Below are 18,131 nucleotides of genomic sequence, written 5' to 3' on the forward strand. Positions count from 1 at the left end.
GAAGGCCAAATCCCAGGAGAAACGCGTTTTGCCAAAAGTCCAGGGATGTTTTGCGCGTGCGCAGAAGTAGTTGGCGGAAATCAACAATTGGGATTCTGGCAAGGTCTGGTTGCCTTGGTGATAACGAACAACCGACAACGCTCCGCATGCCTCAGCGAGGTGCTTTGGTCCTTGGTTTGCGTACTGCTGTTTGACCTATATGGTGACCCTCAAGATTTGCAAATTTGCAGAGGGTCTGGATACTAACGTGAAAGGAACCTTTCATTTTAGAGGGAAATTATACTTCCTTTCTGCGACGCATCCCTTCCACAAAAAGACGCAAATGAACAAACGCGTAATCAACTAATGAACTCCCGCCCCTCCCCCAACTTAATTCCAGGATCTTGGATCTGCCCTCTCCGCTTTCCTGAAGCTATTCGGGCAGTGTCCGGACTTCATCAGAGGGGCTAGAATCCGGCGTCTGCCTCTTCACCCCCAATATCTCCCGGCCTGACGCACGCGTGCTAACAGGGGAGGGGAAAGGGGAAAGCTTCTCTCGCAGAGAGCTCGCGGTCAGGGCACCCGGGAGGAGATGCCCAACCAAGGTCCAGTGTCCGGCTCTTCTTCCGCAGAGCCGCCCGCAGTGGCCAGGGCCGAGGGTGGCTGCGGCGGGTGAGGCTGCGGGGCCCTGGGGGATTTGGGAGGATGGCCGTCAGCCCTGGGTCGTGATCCCGGGGTAGAGGAGGGGGTGGGAGCTGGCTGGACTGGTCCCTAGTGTACTGAAGTGAGAGGAAGGGAGAACCTTTGTTGTGGCCGACTCACAGTTTAGGGGACGGGCTTCTGAGGAAAGCTGAGGACAAGGGTTGGTGCAATGACTGACTAAACGCAGTGACTGCGACAGTCGTCTGGGTGCTTCTTGTGTCCCAGGGGGCGCTGCGAAATCTGCTTGAACGTTTGCCGTCTGGCCACTGTATTTCTACAAAAAGGGGTTGGCAGGCTGGGGGTAGGAGGTTAGGGAGGCACCAAGGGAAGAGAGGCTCAAAGGAGCGCTTCCAAGTCAACAAATCATTTCCCTGTGTGACATGAGTCACCTTTATGTCAAATTGAGATTCAAAATCTGTAATGAGACAAGTTTTAGAGGCACCTTGAATTTGGCATTTTCTTCACTCAATAGTTCCTTTTTCATAAATCCATTCTGAGCAGGTTTTTACTTTTTTAACTGCTTAGTGGAAACTTTTTTGTATTTTAATTTTTAATTGAAGAATAATTACTTTACAATATTGTAATGGTTTTGGAGAAGGAAATGGCAACCCACTCCAGTGTTCTTGCCTGGAGAATCCCAGGGACTGGGGGAGCCTGGTGGGCTGTTGTCTCTGGGGTCGCACAGAGTCGGACACTACTGAAGTGACTTAGCAGCAGCAGCAGCAGCAGCAGCAGCAGCAGCATTATAATGGTTTCTGCCATGGGTTTTTACTATTATTTTCTGGACGCTGAAGATAGTTGGTGAAATTACTGTTGGAGGCAGTACCTCATCCCTTGCATCAGTTATTCCCTAAAAGTGAGAACTGCCTGATGTTCCTCTCAAGCCCATAGTCATGGCTCCTGCTGCACCCATGGCCATCTTTAAAAATAGATATATGTGTTTGGTGCATTGATGACTTCTAAAGACGGGATGGTACTATGTTCCTCTTTTCTGTTCCTCAGAGTGTTTAGCGAAGTTCTGGATCCTAGTATATCAGAGCATCAATGAATTGGTCATTGAAAAAAATTGTAGGAAGAGGAAAAGGGGAGTGTTTTGTCTTAATTTGAGAACAGAAAAAATGAACTGTACAAACATTCTAGACCAACTTAGTTCCAGTACACTGTAAATTACATATAATAATTTTATTAAGAGTAAAAGAAAATATCATGGATAGCACAGAAGCCCAATTACTTCATTGAGCTCAGTGTAGGAATTAGATTCTGAGACTGTAAAAGTAAGGCCAAATCTGGCTAAAAGTAAATCCTTTATATAAAAGTAAATCCTTTATACAGACTTTGAAAAAGCTTGGAGTCATTAGGATATAACAGAATAATAGGAGAAGGCTTTGCAAGACATTATAACTGATGGAAATGGAAAGTAAAAAGCATATGTAATACTGTCCTTATTTTTCATTTAAAATAGTTTATCTAATGCTTATACAACTTTCAATTGTTACATATTATATACATCCTTTTTTTCTTAAAACAGATCAGCTGGACATTCTTATTACCAGAATTCCAAAGGTACTGGTGAGTATATAAAGCAGATAATATGCATCGATAATATGCATCAATAATGTAGCTAAGAGAAATAAATTTTGCTATAACTACTAATACAATGGAGTTTCAAAAAGTCTTTATTAGCATCTTTGGTAAACTCAGTTTTTAAGATTTTCAAAGAACAATCCAGCAGGTCTTTGTCTCCTGCTAAGATATCTCACATCAGGGACTTCCCTGGTGGTTCAGTGGCTAGGACTCCATGCTCTCAGTTCAGGGGGCCCAAGTTTGATCTCTGGGCAAGAACTAGATCACATATGCTGCAACTAAGACCTGGAGCACCCAAATAAAATACCACACATCAAAAGAGTATTTCAAAATTGCAGAAAATCTGAAAAGAACTGTTTATAACTGATGTTGGTTGAAAGGACAGAACATAACCTGGGGTTTATATTAATACAAAGATTGAAGGAAAAAATTCTCAATTGTACAACTTCAAAGAACATAAAATATTTTTCAATGCTATTGTTTTCCTCTCACTTGAAATTAAGGATATAGCTGCTGGAGGTAAGAGGTTAAGACAGGCCCCCAAAGACCTCTCACTAACTTTTTGTGGGTGAGCAGTTTCAATTCAGATGATATATAAAACTTGAATTCGCTTTGCTTTTTCTTGGAAAATTTATAGTCCTTACAGTTACCTAGGAAAAACACACATATTTGTGTGTGTGTGTGTGTATATCCACATAACTTTATTTTATATACATGTGGTTGTTTTAAAATGGAATTGCTGAATCACATGGCAATTGTTTTATTTTTTGAGGAATTGCCATACTATTTCCTCAGCAGCTGCACCATTTTGTATTCCCAGCAGCAACACACAGAGGTCCAGTTTCTCCACATCCTAGCTAACACTTGTTTTCATTTTTTGATGAGAAGGAAATGGCAACCCTCTCCAGTATTCTTGCCTGAGAATCCCATGGATGGAGGAGCCTGGCAGGCTACAGTCCGTGGGGTCAAAAAGAGTTGCACACCACTGAGCGACTTCACTTTCACTTTCTCTCACTTTCATACTTACGAAGTGATATCCCATTGTGATTTTGATTGCATTTCCCTAATGATTAGTGATAATGAACATCTTTTCATGTGTTCATTAACCACTTGTATGTCTTCTTTGAAGACATCTAAAGTCTATTTAAGTCCATAGCCCATTTTCAGCTGGGTTGTTTGTTGTGTTTAACTATTGTTTTTAAAGATTTCATTTTCTGTAAAGAAATGCTAAGCTTCTGAGGAATTAAATTTTAGTCCCAGTTCTAATATGCACCTCAGAACTATTAACAAGGACACACAAAATATATTCTTAGATAATTACTCTACACTTATGACTTGAAAAGGCTTAAAAAATAAACTTTTAGTATGTTGAATTGCTGTTCGTTTTTATTATTACAAATTCCAAATTATGTTTTAAGGATCAATCATAATAATGTAATTTCTGGATGATTTTGTATTTGTTGGTAAATTAGCTAGTCCTTTAGTATGCAAATGTAGTTCTTAGTTATCTGCACTAACCATCCAATTTCCCCAAATCTTGAAGAAGTAACTAAATTTAAGGTTTAATATGTAAAATTACAGTGGCTTTGTTATCAATAATAATGGAAACAAAACTGTGCTTATTTAGTTTACCTAGTACAGATTTTTAACTTGGAATTTATTCTGCCAGCTGTTTGTAATAGCCCCAAACGGGAAACAACCCAGATTTCCATCAAGAAGTGGATGGATAATCAAATTCTGGTATAAACATGCAATGGAATAAAACCCAAGAATAAAAAGGCACTATCTATTGTTACACATTACATAAATAGATCTCAAAATAATTAAGTTAAGCGAAAGAAGTCAGACAAAACCAGAATATATACTGTATATTTCCATTTATAGCAAACTCAAGAAACTAAGCTATAGTGATAGAAAATGCATCAGTGGTTGCTTGGAAAGAGGAAGTGTATGGGGAGGATAGGAATGTAAAAAAGTGTTATTTTCTGATTAAACTTTGCCAGGCACTGTTTTTCCCCAAACTGCTAGTAATACTGAGTTATCTTCACATATGTGAAGCTAAAAACTACTTTCCATTCTTCTGCGAAAACATCTCAACTTTTATTTTTATTAAAGGCAATTACTTTAATCTACCTACATCATATTTGAAACAATGAAATAACTGAAATTATGTAAAAATGAGTTTTAATAAATTTCTGCAAAGCTCTTCATTTTAACACTGCCTTATTAAAGGGACAAAATGTGTGTTATTCTATGTTGTGTCTAATATAAAATTTTGAAACTACATACTGAAGTTGAATGATAAAATATTTTTGAAAATCTTTTAAAAGCACAAGTCCTGCATGTATATTCCTGTTTAGTATTGTCTGACAAACAATGAACTAAAGAAGTATACTGTCAACAGTTTGCATCTCAGTTCAGTTCAGTCGCTCAGTCGTGTCCGACTCTTTGCGACTCCATGAATTGCAGCACACCAGGCCTCTCTGAGAGTCCCTTGGACTGCAAGGAGATCCAACCAGTCCATTCTGAAGGAGATCAGTCCCGGGTGTTCTTTGCGGGGAATGATGCTAAAGCTGAAACTCCAGTACTTTGGCCACCTCATGTGAAGAGCTGACTGCATTGGAAGACTCTGATGCTGGGAGGGATTGGGGGCAGGAGGAAAAGGGGACGACAGAGGATGAGATGGCTGGATGGCATCACCAACTCGATGGATGTTGAGTTTGAGTGAACTCCGGGAGTTGGTGATGGACAGGGAGGCCTGGCATGCTGTGATTTATGGGGTCGCAAAGAGCTGGACACGATTGAGCGATTGAACTGAACTGAACTGAAGGCCTCCCTGTCCATCACCAACTCCCGGAGTTCCCTCAAACTCATGTCCATCGAGTCGGTGATGCCATCCAGCCCTCTCATCCTCTGTCGTCCCCTTCTCCTCCTGCCCCCAATCCTTCCCAGCATCAGAGTCTTTTCCAATGAGTCAACTCTTCGCATGAGGTGGCCAAAGTATTGGAGTTTCAGCTTTAGCATCAGTCCTTTGCATCTCAGCTGAGTTCAAAATAATTTTGTCCAGATGCAATGATTATATATAGTAAATATTTATAAATGTCTTCGATTTTTTGTGTGCTCTAAAACCACGTGGCAATCATAAAGTCTCCTCAAATTTAATAGTTTGACCAAAACTAGTACTCCAGAATAATCACACACATGTAAACAGATAAAATTGTTGTGAAACCAGTCTTTGCTAATGAGATTCACATTATAATGTCCTTGCCTACAGACAGAATCAAAGATGGACACAAAGTGAACTCACCTAGAGCCAAGCTGCAAGAGTTATGGAAAATGCCTCAAACAATTCACACCCCTAAGTCAAAGCCAGAGCCTTTCTTTCTAAAGGTATGCTAACTAAATACCAATATTTTATTTAAATGCTAATAGTCTTTGTATTCAGAGTTGAACTTTTTATTGAATCTAGTTAAGAGAGTAACTGGAGAAGGAAATGGCAACCCACTCCAGTCCTCTTGCCTAGAAAATCCCATGGACGGAGGAACCTGGTGTCCATGGGGTTGCAGAGTCGGACACAACTGAGCAACTTCATTCACCCACTCAAGAGAGTAAAGCACTGTAGAACACAGGTACACCCAGCACATTGTCTAGTGAAGTCACTCAGTCGTGTTTGACTCTTTGCAACCCATGGACCGTAACCTACTAGGCTCTTCCGTCCATGGGATTTTCCAGGCAAGAGTACTGGAGTGGGTTGCCATTTCCTTCTCTAGGGGATCTTCCCGACCCAGCGATAGAACCCGGGTCTCCTGCATTGCAGGCAGACGCTTTACTGTCTGAGCCACCAGGGAGGAGTCCATAAATATCTGCTGGGGTGGGCTGCGGTCTATGGGGTCACATAGAGTAGGACACGACTGAAGCGACTTAGCAGCAGCAGCAACAAACTCATTAATCAATGCAAGAATTTTATCATTATAGATTCCCTTTCATAGGAATATTTTCATGCTTTATGAGACTTTGGCTTTAATGTATATTTCTTCACTCAGGAAGCTTAGTGCCCCAAGCACAAAGATGCCAGAGGAAAGTTCCACTCTAGAGATAGAAACCCAACCTCATAAAGATTTTGCTCAAGGACTCTAAAATTAAAAGCAAGCAAGAAAATGGCAACAAGTGTTTCATGACTGTTGATCTGTATTATCCATTAAAGATCATAGCTGCCAGAATTAACCTCTCTAGAGCAATGTAAATTACGATTAAAGAGGTGTGCAAATTGGTAAATTTTGAGCCAGATTAATGTAGTTGAATTTGCATAAGTAAAATGTACAGATGGTATGACACTCCTGAACATTTCATCCTTTCAGATATGGAATATTGCCAACCTCTGTTCTACAATACAGCCTATACATTTTGTCTTTTAGCATCCAGACCTCACCTTAGTCGAGAAGCGCTACCTGTGTAGCATTGCTAAGATCTATAACGCAAGCTATCTGAGGACTTTAATGAAGAGGCACTACATGCATGTCATCCAGCGCAGCTCCCAAAAGCCAGGCAGGTATACCTCCAGGTAGTTTCTCAATAGTTCTCACGAGAAACAAGAGAGCATTCTAACAGAGGTGATTTGTATACAGGTGTCCTCACTCATCACAGGGGCCACCTCAGTTCTCGTTCCTCACAGAAGCAGCATTACCCCTGTACTACATGGCGACACCAGCTGGAGAGAGAGGACTTGGGACCTTCTAACATTGCAGCTGCATCTGCACCTGAGATGATACAACATTCGCTTTGGCGACCAGTGAGAAACAAAGAAGGGTCTGTTTCCTTTTGTTTCAGAGAAAAAATGTACCCCCAACTTTACTTGAAGGGTAGCTAAATGATGTTATTTCTCATGCTCCTTATAAGTTCACTTTAAGTTCAGAATAGGTTGGACGAAGGCACAAAAGAATACTATCTTATGGCCTCTTTATTGAGCTGACTGGGATATGCTACTGTTTTTTTTTTAATATGTGTAACTTTATTTATTTTTGGCTGCACTGGGCCTTTGTTGCTTTGCATGGACTTTTCTCCAGTTGCAGCGAGCAGGGGTTACTCTTCGTTGAAGTGCACCGGCTTCTCATTGAGGTGGTTTCTCTTGTTGAGCACAGGCCCTTGGTGCACAGGCTTCAGCAGATGCAGCAGGCAGGCTCCAGTAGTTGGGGCTCAGGGGCTGAAGAGGGTGGGCTCAGTAGTTGTGGCTTGTGGAATCTTCCTGGACCAGGGATCGGATCTATGTCCCCTGCATTGGCAGGCAGATTCTTAGCCACTCTGCCACAAGTCCTGCTACTGCTTTTAGAAATTTTGTGGAATTGTAAAAATTTTGATCAGCTAGAACCCTTTTAAATGATTCCCTCTTAAATTCAAAATAATACAAGCTCTTCCAAAAGGAGAAGTATACGGTGGCTTCTGCATAGGGGAATAGAATACTATAAACCAAAAAGGAAAAAGAGATTAAGATGCTTGATTATTCAACCTATGCTACAACTGATAGCTTTGCATCTCAGGGTTAATAAGTTATGTGAGAATTCAGGGGCTAAAAGGGTCTCTTTGGTGATGTCGGCAGCTTAATAAAAATTTGTATGGTCTTCCACATATATTAGACAACTGTGCACTTTGCTAGTTCCAATTAAGATGCTTCTCTTTCTTACAGTTTAAAAACTGGATATGCATCTAAAACAAGATGTAAATCATTGAAGATTTTTAGAAAACCAGGCAGACTGTTCATGAAATCAGGTAAATGTGGAATTTTTAATATATGTTTTTAAAGATGTTATGCTTTAAAAACATTAAACCCAATATAGCTCCATTTCTATTAGAGAAGACATTAAAAATTTTGAAGTGTGATTTGCTTACTGCTCCAAACAAAATGTGAAATCGATTTCTGTTTCCACATAAAAGAACAGTGGTCAGGAAAGTTAAGATTCAGTGTATTTCTGAGTAAAGATATTAGAGTCAAGGCCAGAGACTTAACAGAGAATGAAATTTGTCAGAACTCAGAGCCATAAACATGACCTTTTCATGCCACAGCACTTCTTTTATGAGATAGTGTAATTTTTTGACAGATAGCATTGAAAACATTTTTTTGGCTACTTGTGCAACATGAGAGATCTTAGTTCCCTGACCAGGGATCGAACCTGTGCCCCCTGCAGTGGAAGCAGTCTTAACCACTGAACCACCGGGGAAATACCCTAATAGCAAATTTTGTATGCATCAAATAGTTAACAAAGGGCTGTATCACCTATACCTTTTTGTTTAATATTCAACAAGCCAGAGGAAGCAAACCAACATTAGCAAAATTTTGCAGAGCTACTCAGATAAATCCACATTTAGGAAGGACTGGCTTAAAGGATCCTTCTACCCCAAGTATGACAAAATGAAAACGGCAAGAGGAAGGAAGACTGAATGCTCAGAGGTATTTCTCAGAATTGATAAAGTGGAAAGGATTAAGTGCAAGTTAAACAGTTACCTAGTTACTACCACAGTAAGAGGGAAGTGGGTAGGAAGTAGGGAAGTTAGGCCTTCTGAACCCCTATCCCACTGCTGTGTGACAGCACCGCCCAGCTCTGCTGTAAATTACCATGCTATGCCTACCCAAGAAATGAGGGAAATAGCAGGGTAGAAGGTAAGTATGGTTCCAAAAAGAACACCCGAAGGAAACCACAGACAGAGGAAAAGTCCCTGTGGTCCCAAGAGAAAAGAAACAAGAAACTTAAGGAATGGAGAATACTAAAGCTATAACTTCCCCCAGTGAAAAGATTTTTGCAAAGCAATGGGAAAACAGGACTTAGTAGCAAAGAATTTGCTATAATACAACCTGATTAGAATACAGTATTAGGCAACTTACTTTTAAAAAGTGAGATATTTAGGGGGAGGGGGAAGTCATGAAATTTTGAAAATTACAGGAAGTTTATGGCAAATGCTTATTAATAAGGTAGGTAATTTTGAAGCTTGTTCTTAAATACAAATCTCAATTTTCAGGATGAAATACTTTATTTCCAAAACAGACATTATAGACTCTTTATTTTCCCTTCAGTTTCTACAAATGATTCTGAATCATACATGAATGAAGAAAAAAAGGAAGAAGATTTACTAAATAAGTGTATGCAATCAATGTCAATTGAAGAACAGGGAGAACATCTGATGTTAACTTGACAACCTGAGTATTGATGATGTGCCAAAGGTGGGGGAAGGGATTGTGAATTGTGTCCTCTCTCTACATTTAGGGCAGTATTGTTACTCAAGTAATTTTAGCTTGTTCAGAAACTTTTGCCACAACATAAAAAGTCTGATGTAGTTTCATGCACTACTGATATTTATGTAATAAAATTTATGTGTAACACATGCTTGTATTCCTAGATACAATTAAAAGTTATTGTCACCTAAAATCTGAATTATTTTTCTTTAAAGCTGACAAATGCATTGTATAATTCTATTTACAAGTCCTAAAATAGCAACATTAGAATATCCTAGAAATATTTTCCTCAGGCTGAGGAAAACTCTGAATATCCTGATATAGAACAGCCTTTGATAGAGATAATACCCTGCCTTGTAGAGGTGCTCAATAAGTATTATTTTCTTGAACTAAAAACAGAAACATCAATTTGCCCTATTTTATGAAAATTGCCAAACACTTGGACTCTCAAACTAAAGATTTAAGTTTTAATACAACAGTACAACAGTTGTACTAACAAAAGAACTAGTCACATTACATTTTCACTCTAGTGTTCTTACCTTCTAAACATCAGTTTAAAAAAAATTTTTTTTTTAATTTTTTGAGGTAAAGTTGATATACAATATTATGTAAGTTTCAGGTATACAACATAGTGATTCACAATTTTTAAAGGTTATACTCCATTTTTAGTTATAAAATATTGGCTATATTCCCTATGTTATATACTATATCCTTGTAGCTTATTTATATTTTAAGTTTGTACCTGTTGATCCCCTTATTCCTATCTTGCCTCCCCCCCTGTAACCACTGTTTGTTCTCTATATCCATGTTGCCTTTTTGTTATATTCACTAATTTATTTTTTAGATTCCACAAACAAGTGATATCTACAATAATCTGTCTTTCCCTGACTTTATTTAGCATAATACCCTCCAAGTCTATCCATGTTTCTGCAAATGGCAAAATTTCACTTTTTTTAATGGCGAGTAATATTCACATCTTCATCCATTCATATGTTGATGAACCCTTAGGTTCTTTCCATATCTTAGCAATTGTAAATAATACTGCTATGAATACATGTGCATGTTATCTTCCTGAATTAAACATTCATGTTTGCAAAATTTTGTTGTTAAAACTTAAAAGAACAGGGCATTTAAAAGCAACAGTCTGAAAAATCACTGGATTTACTATGTCAATATGGTATACTATTTAGAAAATAAAACCTGAGTCCAACATTATGATCTAGAACAGTTGTTAAGGAATGAGCTCTGAAGTCATCTACCTTATCACTGTAACACTTGTCTGCAGTTTCATTTGGCCTCTTATTTTCATGATTTTTAAAAATTAAAACACAGTTTAACCAAGAAAGTATAAATGAAAGGTAACTGTTTATTACTGGAGAAGAGAAAAATGTATACAAGAAAGTCTAGGTTCTTCCTCTTCATGCACTACTTTGGTAATAAAGTTCCAAATATCAACTATGAAGATATTTACAAGGCTAAATTTTTCTTAACGTGTGACCATTTACTGTGTAGTGAACATTTTTTCATAGAAATCATATACTTAAACTAAATATAATCTTATAGTTTACAAGAAGCTCCAACACTGTATTAACAGAAGATGATATATTTTACTGCAAAATATTATAAAAGTGATACAATTTTGTGGCTCTTAAATGTTTAATTACTTGAGTTGAACAGGGGAATGAAAAAAAAAAAGGCCCAGGAGAAAAATCAACAGGACAGGCCTGGCTTTAAGACTTTTTGTATTCGATTCGTTCTACTTTCACATCATCTCCAATTAGCTGATACACGTAAGTGACAACTGTAGAAGCCTGGATATCCATCAACACAAATGAAGGAATAATGTTTCTGGAAGAAAATATAAATAATGTCATTGTTTTGTATTAAAAAGCCATAGCATTATAAATTTCAACTTAGGATGACAATTGGGATTGAAGGAGAAATCTGGTTGTTAGACATATTAAGATAATCATCAATAGAATACTGCCAAAAAGGCTGTAATTATTTAAGTAACCATATTTATCTTTTACAAAATGTCACATGTGCAATTATTAACTTTATAAAACCCCAAAATTGCATCTACTCACGTTTCCAAGGCATTATATGCTCCAGTGGCAGAACCTGGATTAATGTAGAATTTATTTTCATGCTCAAATGCTTCAAATTTATGTGTATGTCCTGAAATAAGAATGTCCACATCAAACTGCCTCTGCAATAGGGCTAGGCTGGCCATATCTCCCCATGGAATAACTTGATGTCCATGGATCAAACCAATTTTGAACTGCCCAACAGTCACAACTTTCTGCTCTGGATAATTCAGATTCTAAAATACGAAATAGACATAAAAAAATATTTTAGAGATACTGATGTTTATAAATAACTTTCTTTTAAATATTCAGTCTCATATTGGTGTTTTGAAACAGTGCTCCACAACCAACAAATCTGTTAAACATCTGATTTCTTCACAATCTAAGGCTGTAACTGCTCAAAACATAACTTCCTTCAGAACTGGAATTTATCATGCAATCTCTTTATTGAGTTTATTTTTATAGACTATGAGTTCTTTACAGAGTAATTCCCCCAAATTTGTGTTTCCTCTAAGAATCCAAGGAATATGACCTGTAAGCTAGGATGTGTTGAAATTACATCCCAGGCTTTAATAGTTAATGACTTAGAATAATAATGATAGTTAACACTTATGTAGCACTTAGTATGAACCAGGCACTCTTCCAAGAGGTTATAAATGTCAACCTATGTAATACTTACAAACAACCCTAAGAGGTAGGTTTCATTTTGACCTCTACTTTATGGATGAGGAAAATAAGGTACAGAGAAGTTAACACAGCTTGCCTAATGTCACAGTTTATTAACTGTTTAAGCCAAGATCTAAACCCTGGAAGTATGGCTCCAGGGTTGGTGAATTTATTAGCAAATTAGAAGCAAAAAAAAATTTAATTCTTGCTACTGAAACTAGCATATCACAAACAGAACTCCTAATATATTTTTAATAATCCAAACCTATACTCTGTTAACATGTCTGCCCTTTCCTATTTCATTACCCCCAACCCTCATCCCACCTTCATGCCAACTCTAGTTTATTCAAACTTAACTGCAAAAAAAAGGAGCACCAGCGAAGTTAATTTATGAAAAATCTTCTATTTCCAGAAATACAAAATAAAAATTTCACACTAGAGTCAGGTTTACTAAGCTTGATCATACGGTGTTAACACTGGCAGAGGTCTTAAAAATCATCTATTCCAATCTTATTTACATAGTAGGGAACTAAGAAAGAGGATACAGCTTGCCTAAAATCCCAGTATTAATTAATAGGCAAAGTTGGAACTTTAGGACTCCTTATTTTTTCTCTAAGGCAAGATTTATGGAGATATAACTTCCATACAGGAAAATTACTCTTTCTGGTATACAATTCAAGGAGTTTTGACAAACACATATAGTCGTGCCGCCACAGTCAAGATACAGAACAGTCTACCCGCTCCTCACAACTCCTTCATGTCTGTTTATAGTTAACCCTCGAGATAGGGAGCCATGGTAGGATTTTTAGCAGAGAAGTGATCTGATCTCACTTCACCTATAAGAGGTCACTCTGGCTGCTACTTGGAGAACAAACTATGGAGGAAGCAAGGGTAGTACCAGGAAGTTGGACACAGTAAAGTGATATAGTGGCTTAGAACGGGTAGCAGAGATGGTGGCAGTTAAATTCCTAACAAAACTTTGCATTCTAAAGGATAGCACGACAAAAAATAGAAACAAAACTATCAGTTCAGTTAGAACAAGTATGTAACGTTTAATAAGCAGTCTAAAATCAGCCATTTTCAAACCGTGCATATAGTATGTTTTCACTGGAACACTAGGGAAAAAAAAAAGACCGTAACAGTTGAGAAACTCTGGTCTAAAAAATAAAGCTTATACATATATAAGAACCAAGAAAAGGAAATATTTCATGAGTATATAGTCAACGCAACAAGAAAAAAAAAAAAAGAAAAAGGAAGTATTTGGGAAGGCAAAGGGAAGTACATCACCTCATCGAAGTCTCCTCTCACAATATGGACATCGCCAGCCAGAGTCTTGAGATAGTCATAACTCTCTTTGGTGCAAAGGTTTCCGGTGCAGAGAATGTGCTGAATCTTCCCTGGCACCAGCAGTTTTTTGAACTTAGCTGGCAAACTGTTGCACCGATGTGGGATGTGCAGGTCTCCTAATACCAACACCAACTTTAAAGTGTCAAGGTGAGAAAAGGTGTAATGTTAAACATGATTTCAAAATAAGATATTCTCCTCCCATAATTCCTCTTTTAAATTAAATTAATCAGACTTCAGAACCCAAAGAGCAGAACTTATTCACACAGTTCCTATCATGAACATTTTAACAATACATGTGATTCTAAATCAATCTTAGTTTATTTTGGTCATAAATAGGTGTACACACAATACAAGTAACCATTCTATTTATTGAGAATAAAGCCAAGCTTTCTAAAGCAATTCATTTAGAGACCTATAAAATTAAACTCCATAAAAAAATTGAAAACTGAACCCTATGGAATTTTGATATGGTAATTCATATTTCTGCAGTCTTAAATGTACAACATATATTAATTCCAGGGACATTAATAAAAAGAATGGTTAAAATTATAATGATAGAGAAAAAAGTTAACTCTATAATTCACTATGTTGACAACTATTTGGAGGAAGAGTAATTTACAATATTTACAATATTCGTTACTTAAAATATTAACTATACATTACAGAAAAATAAAAACAGCCTATGCCTCAAAGAGTTTCAATAGGACAAACGTGCTTTTGAATTGTAATCTTTGTTATCCTCTCTTTCTTTCATTGTTAGAAATCCTGTCGTATTTTTGTCTGGATTAAATTGCCTATCCTCAGTTTAGTTCCCAAACTTAAAATAACAAATCACAAATTTCATGTACATTAGAGCATTAAAAAAAGAAAGGAAGATCAACCAAATAAGTGATAATTCAGCAGGAGGTGGTTTAGAGTTGGAACACAATCTCAGATGATAAAAACAAATTCTGCACATAAACACAAGAATTTAAAAACCTCAATTCTGTGAATTTTTAATTTTAAAATTTCAAGATTTCACATGTATACATCATTTAACAGAATTGTCAAAAAGGTCATATAAAAATAGTTATCTGCCCTCCAAAGGACAACAGAATCAATTTCTCCATGTGGATTACTATAAGCACCTTCAGAGGAGATCAGGGTGGTATGGCCATAGACAGTACAGGCACCTTCTTTCTACAACAGGATGTCTTTCCACACAGACGTCCCATCCATAAATGTAGAAGCCCTTTAACTGGTTTCAAAGAAGGTATGACTATTCCTTGATATTACCAAAGGAAATATTAACTGTCTTAAGATCAACAGAAAAGTTTGGCCACCACAGACTTTGTAAATTAAAATTAATCACAAGGTGTAAAATTAAAATTATTACCACAATAAGCTTGATCCGTCTTGCAGCAAATATCAAAATGATTACAAACCAAAGGAAATGTCAACAGAACATACAGTAACCAAAGTAACACAAGGTAACAAAACCCGTGCACTTTAAAAGAAATTATTAATAAGCTTCTTTACAAAGAGTAGTTTCAGCTGGTATTTGCTCAATGACTTATATTGTTTCAATCCAGATCTCAGTGGACAAAACATCTATAAAACTAAAAACCACCACATAGCTTCCACCCTCAGTGGTAATCAATACAAAAGTACCTGCAGATAGAACAATCTTCATCTTTAGAGGGGGATCCCTTCAGATATGGATTGAAGTGCATAGTTAATGTGGGAAGCTGGCATTTAAGAAAAAGGTAAAAAAACAAATTTCTATATTAAAAAAAAAAAAGAACCTCAAACTCATAAATTAAGGGTATATGACTGTAACAGGTTGAAAATGTTTGGGATTAATCGTGAATGAGCTGTTCAATCTGAGTGTGGCTGAACGAACATTCATAAAACATAGTACTTTATAATGATCAATAACCTGAATTCTATAACATACTGTGGATTATACCTAAGTGTACCTACCCTATTAGCAGTTTAAAGATGTAACAATGAAAGGCCACAAAGAAATTATTTCAAATTAATAAGGATCCTTACTAGGACTCTGGTTTCCTGCAGCTAACGAAGTTATATGGGGAACAGTGTCACATAACAAATGTCATACTTTGAGCAGCATCTTTGCCCAAATTCCACACTTTGACAGTGCAGGTTAGACATAGATTACATAGAGTCTTTTAAGATGGCAAAAGATTCTGGAAATGGCAGTCTTGTTAAATTTAAATAAAGAACCAATCTAATCAAAGCATAGAAAATTTGGTTACTTGCTATTTGATAGACTGTAAAAGGGTGAAATCCCAGTAATCAGCCACCCCACCACCACTGTTAGTAGGAGCTAAGAGAAGAAACTTACTCTGTGCCCAGCCTTAGTGGAATGAAGAAGTTGATTGCAGACAGGGGAATGAAAAAAAAAAGGGTGAAACATGACCAATGTTAAAAGAAAGCAACTAAAAGAAACAAACCAAAAAAGAACAAAAAACTCATCAAATGAATAAGCAAACAATTGTTAATGATTTCTGAGTGTTATGAAAGAAAATGTTAAAAATCAGCTTTGCTCAAAACAATACCAAAAGAACCATTTGCTGTACTATTAAATATCACACACACACACAAACACACATTTACAATCTTTTCTAATTTTCTTAATCTCACTCTCCACTTTGCCGCCTATCCCTTTTGTTTGTTGTTCTGTTTAGAATTTTACAAAACAATTTGGAAAATTCACCACTGATAGCTTAAATGAAAGCTAACATTTTCTGGATTCTTTAGGCTTAATTATTCTTTAAATACATTGACTTTAATCCTCTTATGTTGAAAAATTCTAGTAGCTGGAAAATTATGCTGCAGCTAGGTCATTATTTTGTACAGAAGATCTAACACAGCACTATGAATACATCATCAAGTCACCAGATACTGGATGATAGAAGCAGACACCCTCCTCCAGCTAAAACTGGACTTTCCCCCACACCTAAATTTGTCGCCCACAGACTCTGGATACTGCTGAATATTAAACATTTTTAGTCTCATTACCAAATAAAATGCTTTTAATTGTAAAAGAATCCATCAATGCTCTAAACCTTGCCCAGTTCTATTTCACATGAAAAGTGAATCTACTTCAGTACAACTACCCTGAAAAACTACCTCTCAAAAAAACCTCAGAAACATGAATACCTAAATCATGTCAGGTAATTTCATCTTTTCCCCGGGATAAGATGTCTCAAAATTAATGTTAACTGGACTACTCTAATCTGGAGTCTGTTTAGAAGCAAAAATCGTAAGTGAGATTAGAGTCTCTAACATATACAAAGTACTAAAGAACCACAGATCACGAATGTCACGTTTATAAGGCACCTTAAAGGTTGCTTGTTATAGAATCACGATTATTTTAAAAACGCACTGGATGTTCATCACAGAGAGGAGTCCCTTTTTATCAACAAACACCAAGATCATCAGAGCTCCTTTTCAAACCGTTCTTAACTTTTCTGAAAATCAAGGGCACTTTGAAAATCTGATAACAGCTATTAGGCCTCTCCAGCAGTAGCTCCCAAGTTTTCACGTAGGAAGGTCGTAGGGGTACCGACTTATTGGGGGTGAGGGGGTGATGGGTCGGTCCGGGGCAATCCGATGGACAATGAGGTAAAGCTTCCCAAATTCCTCTTGGCCGCCAATAATGGCCCTTTAACTAGAAGAACATACGTACTCACAACATCAGTTCGAAAACTACTAAGGAATTCTACTCTAAAGGGTCGCAATCTCCTGAAGAAGCAAGTAGTTCCAGCAATTCTTAAAAGCCAAAAAAAAATGAAAAGCCAAATCCAGTCCTTTGAGGGGACACCGCCACATTTCAATGGCAGCTGCACGTTATTTCAGGGGAGAAAGGAGACTTATTCCCTTTCCCCAGACAGCAAATTAAAACAGGTAGATAATTCTACTCGCTTCTTCCCGTTTTGCATCCGAGAAGCCAGTTTTCGCCACATGGGGGTGGTAACCAGTGGGTTACCAACAAGCGGGAGGTGCTTTTTGCGGGAAAAGAGCTAGGAAACGTCTGGAAACGGAGGGGATCCCGTGGCTCCTTTCTCCGGGACTCCCAAGGCACAGGCCCAAAGCCTTCCCCGGCTCGGGCGTGCGGATCTCGTGACAGAAGCAGCAGCTGAGTGGCCCTTTCCGCCTTCGGACGTCCTCTGGCCCCTGGGGCCGGGATGCAAGGCCCAGGCTGGCCGCACCCAGAGGTGGCCGCTCTCTTTCCTCCTTTGCCTTTCCCCAGGCACCAGCCCAGGCCGCGGTCGCGCCCGTCACGGCCTCCAGGATCACCCAAGCCCTCGCCCAGAGACTCCCAGCGGCTCCCAACGACGCAGAACCTCAGGCGAGAGGCAGGCCTCCGTGGTCGCAGCTGCGGTACTCACCATCCTGTCACTGGGCTCCGCTCAGTCACCACAATCACCGCCGCCTTCTCTTCCTCACGCTTCTCGGCGACCCGCCCACCTCGTTCAACACCAATGAAAAGAGAGGTCAGCAAGAGACCGTTCTACGGAGGCCTGCGCGGGCCCTTC

At 38.2% G+C, this 18,131-nt stretch overlaps 2 protein-coding genes across 4 annotated transcripts; one reads left to right on the forward strand and one right to left on the reverse strand.

Annotated features, from left to right (window-relative positions):
- The first annotated feature begins 60 nt into the window (after positions 1 to 60).
- On the forward strand, positions 61 to 11,197 carry FAM216A (family with sequence similarity 216 member A). 2 transcript variants are annotated; one of them, XM_027956500.3, is made up of 7 exons: positions 61 to 651; positions 2,210 to 2,250; positions 5,540 to 5,655; positions 6,681 to 6,810; positions 6,891 to 7,071; positions 7,946 to 8,028; positions 9,329 to 11,197. In XM_027956500.3, exons 1-7 carry the CDS (start codon positions 572 to 574, stop codon positions 9,445 to 9,447), a joined length of 750 nt encoding a protein of 249 aa, XP_027812301.1. In that variant the 5' UTR covers positions 61 to 571; the 3' UTR covers positions 9,448 to 11,197. The 2 variants fall into 2 exon arrangements, with proteins under 2 accessions (XP_027812301.1, XP_027812302.1); XM_027956501.3 differs by having other exon boundaries at positions 69 to 651; positions 2,210 to 2,244.
- Positions 10,834 to 18,057, reverse strand: VPS29 (VPS29 retromer complex component). Of its 2 annotated transcripts, XM_027956502.2 has the most exons (5): positions 17,985 to 18,057; positions 15,935 to 15,946; positions 13,528 to 13,719; positions 11,575 to 11,810; positions 10,834 to 11,335 (listed from the first exon to the last, which is right to left on the reverse strand). In XM_027956502.2, exons 1-5 carry the CDS (start codon positions 17,985 to 17,987, stop codon positions 11,218 to 11,220), a joined length of 561 nt encoding a protein of 186 aa, XP_027812303.1. In that variant the 5' UTR covers positions 17,988 to 18,057; the 3' UTR covers positions 10,834 to 11,217. The 2 variants fall into 2 exon arrangements, with proteins under 2 accessions (XP_027812303.1, XP_004017412.1); XM_004017363.4 differs by lacking the exon at positions 15,935 to 15,946.
- Positions 18,058 to 18,131: the final 74 nt, after the last annotated feature.

The sequence above is a fragment of the Ovis aries genome, chromosome 17 (assembly GCF_016772045.2).
Source record: "Ovis aries strain OAR_USU_Benz2616 breed Rambouillet chromosome 17, ARS-UI_Ramb_v3.0, whole genome shotgun sequence".
Classification (NCBI taxonomy): domain Eukaryota; kingdom Metazoa; phylum Chordata; class Mammalia; order Artiodactyla; family Bovidae; genus Ovis; species Ovis aries.